Genomic DNA, 12,244 nt, shown 5'->3' with positions numbered 1-12,244 from the left:
AAAAGTTGAGTAAACTTAAAAAGGCTGTTGAACCAGTTACTTAAAGATGCACTGTGCAGAAATCGCTCCGCCATTGCCTGGTTGCAAACATTCTAATAGTTTGCCCAATTTCGGTTTGTGACCAAACAAGCAAGTATTGTGTAGAGAATCATTCTACCTTCCATAACCAAAAATATTGTATTTTCAGCCGTCTGAAACTGGTGTACAAAACAAAATAAAAGATGCTAAAACTAAACTTAAGAACGGGAAGTATAGACATAGAGCACATAGAACACATCTACTGCTTTTTAGACTTGCTTACAATGAGAATGACAGATCTATAACTCACATCTATAACTGTTACTTGTTGGTCGGGTCACCCAACAAGTAGCTATAAGCATTTTTTTTTATAGTGTGTTGGTTAGGCCTGTATGTACCCTATGTTTGGGGTTCTAGCCTGGGTTCGGCCTGTATGTACCCTATGTTTGGGGTTCTAGCCTGGGTTAGTTCTTTATGTACCCTATGTTTGGGGTTCTAGCCTGGGTTAGGTCTGTATGTACCCTATGTTTGGGGTTCTAGCCTGGGTTAGGTCTGTATGTACCCTATGTTTGGGGTTCTAGCCTGGGTTAGGTCTGTATATACCCTATGTTTGGGGTTCTACCCTGGGTAACTGTTCGGTCTGTATCTCCATTGTGTTCATATGCATTACAGTTGGGGGTGTTTGCTAAAGTGTTCTGGTGTCTGTGAGTCTATTTTAGTGTGGCACTCCACAGGTCTGCTCTCTTTAAATTACATCATCATAAAGAGTGTAGTGTGGCTTTTATTTTGACGGTTGGCCTGTGTGTTTCCATGTCTGTTTTCTCAGTCACACACCTCCCCTGGGCGAGTCAATGAACTATCCTTCTTCCATTCCTTTGCTTGCACCGTCGCTCTACCTCTTTCTCTCGTTCTTCTGTACCTCTTGCTTTCCCTCTACCCTCTCGTTCTCTCTCTTTCTCTCTCTCCCTCTCTTTCTTTCTCTCTCTTTCTCTCTCTCTCTCCCTCTCTCTCTCTCTCTCTCTCTCTCTCTCTCTATCTCTCTCTCTCTCTCTCTCTCTCTCTCTCTCTCTCTCTCTCTCTGTGTCTGTATAAAGGGCAGGTTTGTATGGTATAACAGGGAGCTACTATACTACATAGTTTTTATAACCCACAACCCCCCCCCCCCCCTCTCTCCCTCCCTCTCTTCCATCTCGCCCTCTCCTTTCCCCCCACAGACTGAACTCCCTTTTTCTTAAAAGGTAATCTTTGGTCACTCTGTTTATCCTTCTCCCCTCCCCCCATCTCAATTCAATTCAATTTAAGGGCTTCATTGGAATAGGAAACATATGTTGACATTGCCAAAACAATGTAAACTCTCTCGCTCCCTCTGTCTTTCACTCTCTTAATTTCTCTCACCCCCAACCCCCTCTCTCTAACCCCCTCTCTCCCCACAAACCCCTCTCTCCCCACAACCCCCTCTCTCCTCACCACCCCCTCTCTCCTCACAACCTCCCCTTTCCTCACATCCCCCTCTCTTCTCACATCCCCCTCTCTCATCACAACCCCAGCCCCTCTCTCCTCACAACCCCCCTCTCTCCTCACATCCCCCTCTCTACTCACAACCCCAGCCCCTCTCTCCTCACAACCCTCTCCCTCCTTACAACCCCCCCTCTCCTCACAACCCCACCCCCTCCCTCCTTACAGCCCCCCCCCTCTCCTCACATCCCCAGCCCCTCTCTCCTCTCAACCCCAGGCCCTCTCTCCTCTCAACCCAAGCCCCTCTCTTCCACAACCCCTCCCTCCTTACAACCCCCCTCTCCTCTCAACCCCCTCTCTCCTCACAACCCCAGGCCCTCTCACCCCACAACCCCAGCCCCTCTCACCCCACAACCCCAGCCCCTCTCACCCCACAACCCCAGCCCCTCTTACCCCACAACCCCAGCCCCTCTCACCTCACAACCCCAGCCACACTAAACTCACAACCCCAGCCACACTAAACTCACAACCCCAACCACACTAAACTCACAACCCCAGCCCCTCTCTCCTTTCAACCCCAGCCCCTCTCTCCTTTCAACCCCAGCCCCTCTCTCCTCACAACCCCAGCCCCTCTCTTTCTATAACTTTCTCTCTGTTGTAATGTTCCCTCAGGGTTGTGTGAGTGTTTCAACATCGATGTTAAGCGGCCTCGTATCTACACTGGTCCAGAGGAGGCCCTATTTGGTTTCTCTGTGCTACAGCATGACAATGCGGGGGACAAATCGTGAGTACCAACGTCTGTATGTGTGTGTGTTTGTCAAAGGTCAAAAGGGGGGTGCTTATATTTGTCCTGTTTCACTGCATGTACAAGTGGGTAACCTGTATGAGTGTACAGGTTATTAATGGCGACCCTGGAGCGATTAGGGTTCACTGCCTTGTTCAATGGCAGGCTACCTGCCGTCCTCCAGGCTACCTGCCGCCCTCCAGGCTACCTGCCACCCTCCAGGCTACCTGCCGCCCTCCAGGCTACCTGCCGCCCTCCAGGCTACCTGCCGCCCTCCAGGCTACCCGCCGCCCTCCAGGCTACCCGCCGCCCTCCAGGCTACCCGCCGTCCTCCAGGCTACCCGCCGTCCTCCAGGCTACCCGCCGCCCTCCAGGATACCCGCCGCCCTCCAAGCTACCCGCTGTCTCCAGGCTACCCGCCGCCCTCCAGGCTACCCGCCGTCCTCCAGGCTACCCACCGTCCTCCAGGCTACCAGCCGCCCTCCAGGCTACCCGCCGCCCTCCAGGCTACCCGCCGTCCTCCAGGCTACCCGCCGTCCTCCAGGCTACCCGCCGTCCTCCAGTCTACCCGCCGCCCTCCAGACTACCCGCCGCCCTCCAGGCTACCCGCCGTCCTCCAGGCTACCCGCCGTCCTCCAGGCTACCCGCCGTCCTCCAGGCTACCCGCCGCCCTCCAAGCTACCCGCTGTCTCCAGGCTACCCGCCGCCCTCCAGGCTACCCGCCGTCCTCCAGGCTACCCGCCGCCCTCCAGGCTACCCGCCGCCCTCCAGGCTACCCGCCGTCCTCCAGGCTACCTGCCGTCCTCCAGACTACCCGCCGTCCTCCAGACTACCCGCCGTCCTCCAGGCTACCCGCCGTCCTCCAGGCTACCTGCCGTCCTCCAGGCTACTATCAATTAGTGTATCTGTAGTAGGATGCATTGATAAAATCCTCTTACTTGATTGGCTGTGTGTGTGATTATGATGCAGGATGCTGGTTGGTGCTCCTTGGGATGGACCTTCCAATACCAGGAGAGGAGACGTGTACAAATGCATCGTGGGAGAGGAAAGGAGCTCCAACTGCACCAAAACCAACCTAGGTGAGAGACAACCACAGATCTAGGATCCTAATCTTAACCATTTGGAGGAGAAGCACTAAACTGACCATAGCTCAGCCTCTAGGGAATGTCATCAACCATCTTTCTCCTCCCTCTCTGTCTCAGGTGAGAGCACGTTACAGAATGTATCTAGAAACCTGAAGAACTCTCATCTAGGAATGACCCTCAGTCCAGACTCACCTGATGGATTCCTGGTACGTTCTCTGTGCCATTGGCTGACTGGTTGACTGATTGATTGATGAATTGATTGAGACAGTGGGCTAACATGGTCTTGAGTCTTGCAGACAACATGTGTTTGATACTGGGTTACATATGGCTGTAGGAACCGAGTCAGTCCTGGAGGGATGTGGTGGGGGTGAGAGGAGGAGGTGGTGTGTTTGTTTGGTATGGAATTTTCAATGAGTCAGCTGGGGGTGGCCATGTTTAGAAGGAATTAACATTAGATGCCATGTCTGTGTGTGTTCAGAATCCCCCCTCATTATAGGGCAGCTTTTCTTACCATACATTCAAGCGCACACATACACACACACACACACACACACACACACACACACACACACACACACACACACACACACACACACACACACACACACACACACACACACTGGGCCACGTTGTCCTAGCAGAGTCTTCTGATCCAGGTATCTCCAGATCTCTATGGTTACAGAGGAATTACTGGGTGGCTGTGCCAGCAAGCAGCCACTCCTGTGTGTGTGTGTGTCTTCCAGCAGTTTGCAGCTACTCTGGGTGCAGAGTCAAACACAGTTCACTAATGCCAGGGCCAGCGCACCCTGTTTTTGCGCGTGTGTGTATTTTGAACCCCTGTGGTAGGGTCTAAAACAGGATCGGAATGCAGCTCTGGCCCTTTGTAATGACAGGCCTACCAAAAGCCATAGCAGCTCTCGCCCTCCTCTCCTTCCTTTCTCTCATCCCTCTCTCACCATCCCTCCCTCTGTCTCTCTCTGTCTCTGTGTCTGTACTGGAGCTGTGCTGGGGCCTTTGGTAATGACAGGGTCATGTTTTCTCTCTCATCCCTCTCTCCTTCACTCTTTTCATTTTTATTTTGTCTCCTAGTGTGTATGAATGTTGTTCCTTTTATCCTAGCTCTCCTCTCTCCCCACACTCCACCTTTCCCTTCCGCTCTCTTTGGTTTTAAAGCCAAATAAAAAGTATGCTTTGAAGACATCAATATTGTTATGTGACTCTTCTGCCTCACCTCATTCACTACAATTGAATGCTGTTCATTGACTACAGCTCAGCGTTCAACACCATAGTACCCTCAAAGCTCATCACCAAGCTAAGGATCCTGGGACTAAACACCTCCCTCTGCAACTGGATCCTGGACTTCCTGATGGGCTGCCCCCAGGTGGTGAGGGTAGGTAGCAACACATCTGCCACGCTGATCCTCAACACTGGAGTTCCCCAGGGGTGCGTGCTCAGTCCCCTCCTGTACTCCCTGTTCACCCACGACTGCATGGCCAGGCACCACTCCAACACCATCATTAAGTTTGCTGACGACACAACAGTGGTATGCCTGATCACCGACAATGACGAGGAGGTCAGAGACCTGGCCGGGTGGTGCCAGAATAACAACCTATCTCTCAACGTAACCGAGACTAAGGAGATGATTGTGGACTACAGGAAAAGGAGGACCGAGCACGTCCCCATTCTCATCGACGGGGCTGTAGTGGAGCAGGTTGAGAGGTTCAAGTTCCTTGGTGTCCACATCAACAACAAACTAGATTGGTCCAAACACACCAAGACAGTCCTGAAGAGGGCACGACAAAGCCTATTCCCTCTCAGGAAACTGAAAAGATTTGGCATGGGTCCTGAGATCCTCAAAATGTTCTACAGCGGCAACATCGAGAGCATCCTGACTGGTTGCATCACTGCCTGGTATGGCAACTGCTCGGCCTCCAACCACAAGGCACTTCAGAGGGTAGTGCGTACGGCCCAGTACATCACTGGGGCAAAGCTGCCTGCCATCCAGGACCTCTACACCAGGCTGTGTCAGAGGAAAGCCCTAAAAATGGTCAAAGACCCCAGCCACCCCAGTCATATACTGTTCTCTCTACTACCGCATGGCAAGTGGTACCGGAGTGCCAAGTCTAGGACAAAAAGGCTTCTCAACAGTTTTTACCCCCAAGCCATAAGACTCCTGAATAGGTAACCAAATGGTTACCCAGACTATTTGCATTGTGTGCCCCCCCAACCCCTCTTTTACGCTGCTGCTACTCTCTGTTTATCTTATATGCATAGTCACTTTAACTATACATTCATGTACATACTACCTAAATTGGCCCGACCAACCATTGCTCCCGCACATTGGCTAACCGGGCTATCTGCATTGTGTCCCTCCACCCGCCAACCCCTCTTTTACGCTACTGCTACTCTCTGTTCATCATATATGCATAGTCACTTTAACGATACCTACATGTACATACTACCTCAATAAGCCTGACTAACAGGTGTCTGTATATAGCCTTGCTACTCTTTTTTCAAATGTCTTTTTACTGTTGTTTTATTTCCATCGCCCCTACAGCACAGAGTAACTACACACACACACACACACACACACACACACACACACACACACACACACACACACACACACACACACACACACACACACACACATACTTTTTATCGCACTATTGGTTAGAGCCTGTAAGTAAGCATTTCACTGTACCTGTTGTATTCGGCGCACGTGACAAATAAACTTTAATTTGATTTGAATTGGGATTAAATGGCTTTATTGGTCTGGTGCGTTCCAGCTCTGCTACAATACTCATGAAAACTGCCACCATGTCAACAACTTCTTCACCCCATCCCTCACGCTCTCTCTCTTCTCCCTCTCTTTCATTTCATCTGTTCTCAAACCACAATTATATGCTTTTCCATGACATACCCCCCCTCACTTATACCCAATTATTCTCCTCATCTCTCTTTCACTCTCTCGCTCTCCCTCTCCCCACATCTCTGTTTCTGTCTCCCTTCTCTCTCTCTCTGACTCTCTCTCTTTCTCTCTCAGGCCCCCATCTCTCTCTCTCTCTCTCTCTGGTTCTCTGTCTGTCTTTCTCTCTCTCTTTCTTTTTCTCTCTCTCTATCGCGCTCTCTCTCAGTTCCCCTTTCTCTTTCTCTCTCTATCTCTCTCGGTCTCTGTCCCCCCCTCTCTCTTAGTCCCTCCCCTTTTTGTCTCAGCTCTTCCCTCAATTTTATTTCAAAGAGCTTTATTTGTATGGGAAACATATGTTAACATTGCCAAAGCAAGTGAAATAGATAATAAACAAAAGTGAAAAAAACAATAAAAAAAGTTCCAATGGCTATATACCGTGTTGTAGCGATGTGCAAATAATTAAAGTACACAAGGGAAAATAAATCAACTTAAATATGCATTTACGATGGTGTTTGTTCTTCACTGGTTGCCCTTTTCTTGTGGCAACAGGTCACACATCTTGCTGCTGTGATGGCAGACTGTGGTATTTCAAGTTTATTGTTGTTTTCAAATTCTTTGTGGGTCTCTATAGTCTGAGGGGAATATGTCTCTCTATGGTCATACATTTGGCAGGAGGCTTGGAAGTGCAGCTCAGTTTCCACCTCATTTTGTGGGCAGTGAGCACATCGCCTGTCTTCTCTTGAGAGCCAGGTCTGCCTACGGTGGCCTTTCTCAATAGCAAAGCTATGCTCACTGAGTCTGTACATAGTCAAAGCTTTCCTTAAGTTTGTGTCAGTCACAGTGGTCAGGTATTCTGCCACTGTGTACTCTCTGTTTAGGACCAAATAGCATTCTAGTTTGCTCTGTTTTTTTGTTGATTCTTTCCAATGTATCAAGTAATTATCTTTTTGTTTTCTCGTGATTTTGTTGCTGTCCTGGGGCTCTGTGGGGTGTGTTTGTGTTTGTGAACAGAGCCCCAGGACCAGTTTGCTTAGGGGACTCTTCTCCAGGTACATCTCTCTGTAGGTGGTGGCTTTGTAATCAAAGGTTTGGTAATCACTTCCTCTTAGGTGGTTGTAGAATTTAACAGCTCATTTTTTGATTTTGAGAGTCATTTTTCCTAGAAGGTCAGCATCCCGGAGTCGCCTCTTCACTGTTGACGTTGAGACTGGTGTTTTGCGGTTACTATTTAAGGAAGCTGCCAGTTGAGGCCTTGTGAGGCATCTGTTTCTCAAACTTGACACTCTAATGTACTTGTCCTCTTGCTCAGTTGTGCACCGGGGCCTCCCACTCCTCTTTCTATTCTGGTTAGAGCCAGTTTGCGCTGTTCTGTGAAGGGAGTAGTAAACAGCGTTGTACAAGATCTTCAGTTTCTTGGAAATTTCTCGCATGGAATAGTCTTCATTCTTCAGAACAAGAATAGACTGACGAGTTTCAGAAGGAAGTTCTTTGTTTCTGGCTATTTTGAGCCTGTAATCAAACCCACAAATGCTGATGCTCCAGATACTCAACCAGTCTAAAGAAGGACAGTTTTATTGCTTCTTTAATCAGGAAAACAGTTTTCAGCTGTTCTAACATAATTGCAAAAGGGTTTTCTACTGATCAATTAGCCTTTTAAAATTATAAACTTGGATTAGCTAGCACAACGTGCCATTGGAACACAGGAGTGATGGTTGCTGATAATGGGCCTCTTGTACGCCTATGTAGATTTTACAGCTACAAAAGTAATTTACAACACTAACAATGTCTACACTGTATTTTGGATCAATTTTATGATATTTTAATTGACAAAATATTGCTTTTCTTTCAAAAACAATGACATTTCTAAGTGACCCCAAACTTTTGAACGGTAGTGTATGTTGAAGAGGGTGGAGCTCAAACTGCATCCCTGTCTCACCCTGTGGAAAGAAATGTGTGTGTTTTCACCAATTTTAACATTACGCTTGTTGTTTGTGTACATGGATTTTATAATGTCGTATGTTTTTCGCCCAAAACAGCACTTCATCAATTTGTATAGCAGACCCTCATGCCGAATTGAGTCAAAAGCTTTTTTGAAATCAACAAAGCATGAGAAGACTTTGCCTTTTCTTGTTTGACAATTAGGGTGTGCAGGGTGAATACGTGGTCTGTCGTACGGTAACCCTCCCCCCTCTCTCAGTCTCCCACCCTCTTTCTCTATCTGGGTCTGCCTCTCTTCCGCCTAGCCTGCTGGTGTTTATTGGTGTGTTCAGTAGCAGACCTGACCAACAGCCCAGTGGGAAAGTCAACTCTGTCCTTGTCTTGTGCCTCTCACTCTCACCAATAAATCAGTGCTAGCTAGGACCATATGACACTTGTGTACATTATGTTACCTTTACAGGTTCACTTAAAGCTAAAATAATAATCATGTGTGTGTGTGTGTGTGTGTGTGTGTGTGTGTGTGTGTGTGTGTGTGTGTGTGTGTGTGTGTGTGTGTGTGTGTGTGTTCCAGGCGTGTGCGCCCCTGTGGTCTCAGGAGTGTGGTACGTCAGTCTTCAGTACGGGGATTTGTGCTTCTGTCAGCGACGAACTGGAATCTAGAGAGACCATCGCCCCTACAGCACAGAGTAACTACACACACACACACACACACAGACACACACACACACACACACACACACAAAGAGTGGGTTGTATTTATAAACCCGAGCACACACACACACACATCACAGCTGAATGGTAATGACTCAGTAGAGTTCATTTCATGGGGTTTTGGGGGTTATATGGGTCCTTAGTACTCTCAGCGTTCCCTTAAGGATCCAATAATGTGTTTTCTGTCCAGGATGTGCAACATACATGGACATAGTGATCGTTCTGGATGGCTCCAATAGTATCTATCCCTGGTATGAAGTCCAGAACTTCCTCAGTAACATCCTCAGCAAGTTCCATATCAGCCCAGAACAGATGCAGGTAAGATTGTGTGTGTGTGTGTGTGTGTGTGTGTGTGTGTGTGTGTGTGTGTGTGTGTGTTTGTGTCACATACATTTCTGTGATGAAATCCTAGCGATTCTGTTGGTTGAGTCTCAGTCAACTAGACAAGCCAGTCCTTTACACTGAAACACAACACATTGTAGTAATCGGATGAGAATGAATGGATGGACTTATGCAATGGCACAAGACCTGGCCTAAACATGGGGAGGGGAAACATGAGGGGAGGGGAAACATGAGGGGAGAGGGAACATGAGGGGAGAGGGAACATGAGGGGAGAGGGAACATGAGGGGAGGGGAAACATGAGGGGAGAGGGAACATGAGGGGAGAGGGAACATGAGGGAGGGGAAACATGAGGGGAGAGGGAACATGAGGGGAGAGGGAACATGAGGGGAGAGGGAACATGAGGGGAGAGGGAACATGAGGGGAGAGGGAACATGAGGGGAGAGGGAACATGAGGGGAGAGGGAACATGAGGGGAGAGGGAACATGAGGGGAGAGGGAACATGAGGGAGGGGAAACATGAGGGGAGAGGGAACATGAGGGGAGAGGGAACATGAGGGGAGAGGGAACATGAGGGGAGAAGAAGTAGCAGTGGGGTAGAAGTTAGGGGAGGATGGGAGATGAGAAGGAAAGGGAGAAGAGGAGGGGGAGAGGGGGAGAGGGGGAAGATTAGAGAAGAGTGGGAATACGGGGTTTGGAGGGGGTCAGTAGCAGAGGGGTTGAGGTTTAGGTTGAGGATTGGAGACGGAGATGGGGACAAGTAGAGGACAGGGGGAACATGGGGTCATGTTCTATCTGTGGATATCCCACTGTATGCTCAACTACATTGGAAAGACAGCCAGACACAATTATGTGTGTGGTTTTGTTTCTACCATGACCTTGTATGGTTGTGTTCAGGTGGGGGTTTTGCAGTACGGTGAGGTTGCGGTCCATGAGTGGTCACTGAGAGACTACCAGACAACACAGGAGGTGGTTGAAGCAGCTAAGAACATCAGCCGACAGGAGGGGCGGGAGACACGCACAGCATACGCCATCCACATGGGCTGGTACGTCTGTCAATCAATCATAAGCCATTCTCATTGGCTGGTCAATGTCTCAATCATAACTCACTCTGCCCTTTAACAATGTCAAATATTTCCTTATTCTTTTCTTCTCTGTGGAACATGGAATCCAGCTGAGGCTGAGGGGTTTAGAGGGGTCATAGGTCAAAACATAACAAACAGCTGTCTAATATGGACACCTGATATCTCACACCATAAAAGTTATCCTTTGAAAATCACATTCCTCCTTTATTAAACTCATACACATATAGTGTACCACACCCATACTACACACACACACCCGTACTCTACACACCACGGCTTTCATTCTCTCACACACACACACACACACACACACCACGGCTTTCATTCTCACTCACACACACCCGTACTCTACACACCACGGCTTTCATTCTCACTCACACACACCCGTACTCTACACACCACGGCTTTCATTCTCAATCACACACACCCGTACTCTACACACCACGGCTTTCATTCTCACTCACACACACCCGTACTCTACACGCCACGGCTTTCATTCTCACTCACTCATACACACACACACACACACACACACACGGCAGGTAATTGCGGAGTTCCTGTTTTCCAGCACATTTAAAGGTAAATGGTCAGGATGTGAGAAGGGCAGTTTAAAGAGAAGTCAATGGAAATTTTAACAGCAGTATAAAATCAGTTTAAAATCAGTTTAAAGGCGATGACTGGAAATACAGGCACCACCCCTGTAGACTGTCATTACCTTTCACCCACACCACCCCTGTAGACTGTCATTACCTTTCACCCACACCACCGCTACGTAAAACAGACAGCTTTCTTTTACTAATACTATTAACCAATGTTCCCTCCAATGTTTTTCATCACTGAGCTTATTTCAGGTCAGCTGAGTGCAAAGTTTAACGGGGAGATTCTGTGCAACTTCCGGCATGCGTTTACTGTGAACACTGAGGCTGTACCCGTTTTAAGTTCGTTTTAACAGTGGTCAAGTAGGCTACTGTGACTTTTTGATCATAATGTAGGCCTATCAGAGTGGTCTACCATCAAAAACAATGGAGAAAATGCATCCCATAACATTTTAACATGGAAATAGCTGTTCTATCGTCAGCTTACAGTAGCAGCCGATGTGTGGTGTTCAATGTAGGCCTACATTCCATGAGACTTGTGAAAAAACCTGCAGGGCTTGACATTAACCTGTTTATTCACTTGTCCTTCAGACAAGGAGGTGACTGAAAATGTAGAAACAAAACAACAAAAACTTACAAGGAACGTGAAGTCGTAGTGCCCAAACACACTCACACAAACAATATCCCACAACCCAGGTGGGAACAATGGAGAACTTAAGTATGATCCCCAATTAGAGACAACGATAATCAGTTGCCTCTAATTGGGAACCATACCAAGCTCACCAACATAGAAATAGGAAAAACTAGTCACACCCTGACCTACAACACCATAGAGAACCAAGGGCTCGGCGCAGAGGAGGGCCCTGGCCATGGAACTGGGTTGGACTCCACACCCGGACTGGGCATCGGCGCAGAGGGAGGCTCCGGCCATGGAACTGGGTTGGACTCCACACCCGGACTGGGCATCGGCGCAGAGGGAGGCTCCGGCCATGGAGCTGTACTGGACACCGTGCCTGGTCTGGGCACCGGCGCAGAAGAAGGCTCCGGCCATGGAGCTGTACTGGACACCGTGCCTGGTCTGGGCACCGGCGCAGAAGAAGGCTCCTGCCATGGAGCTGTACTGGACACCGTGCCTGGTCTGGGCATCGGCGCAGAGGGAGGCTCCGGCCATGGAGCTGTACTGGACACCGTGCCTGGTCTGGGCACCGGCGCAGAAGAAGGCTCCGGCCATGGAGCAGGTCTGGACGCCGTGCCTGGAAGCTCCGGGCCGTTGACCGTCACTGGAAGCTCCGGGCCGTTGACTGTCCCGGGAAGCTCCGGGC

The 12,244-nt window shown here is 49.0% G+C and overlaps 1 protein-coding gene across 1 annotated transcript in view; it reads left to right on the top strand.

Annotated features, from left to right (window-relative positions):
* The window catches only part of itga10 (integrin, alpha 10), a 70,986-nt gene that overhangs the window by 9,120 nt on the left and 49,622 nt on the right, over positions 1 to 12,244 (top strand). The window contains exons 2-7 of the mRNA XM_036939768.1: positions 2,146 to 2,257; positions 3,227 to 3,336; positions 3,460 to 3,548; positions 8,763 to 8,877; positions 9,093 to 9,220; positions 10,139 to 10,287. Coding sequence (XP_036795663.1) covers positions 2,146 to 2,257; positions 3,227 to 3,336; positions 3,460 to 3,548; positions 8,763 to 8,877; positions 9,093 to 9,220; positions 10,139 to 10,287 — 703 coding nt within the window. The remainder of the gene's footprint in view (positions 1 to 2,145; positions 2,258 to 3,226; positions 3,337 to 3,459; positions 3,549 to 8,762; positions 8,878 to 9,092; positions 9,221 to 10,138; positions 10,288 to 12,244) is intronic.

The sequence above is a fragment of the Oncorhynchus mykiss genome, chromosome 2 (assembly GCF_013265735.2).
Source record: "Oncorhynchus mykiss isolate Arlee chromosome 2, USDA_OmykA_1.1, whole genome shotgun sequence".
Taxonomy (NCBI): domain Eukaryota; kingdom Metazoa; phylum Chordata; class Actinopteri; order Salmoniformes; family Salmonidae; genus Oncorhynchus; species Oncorhynchus mykiss.
The sequence above is the reverse complement of the archived record's forward strand: the minus strand, read 5'-3'. Positions and strand labels throughout refer to the sequence as shown.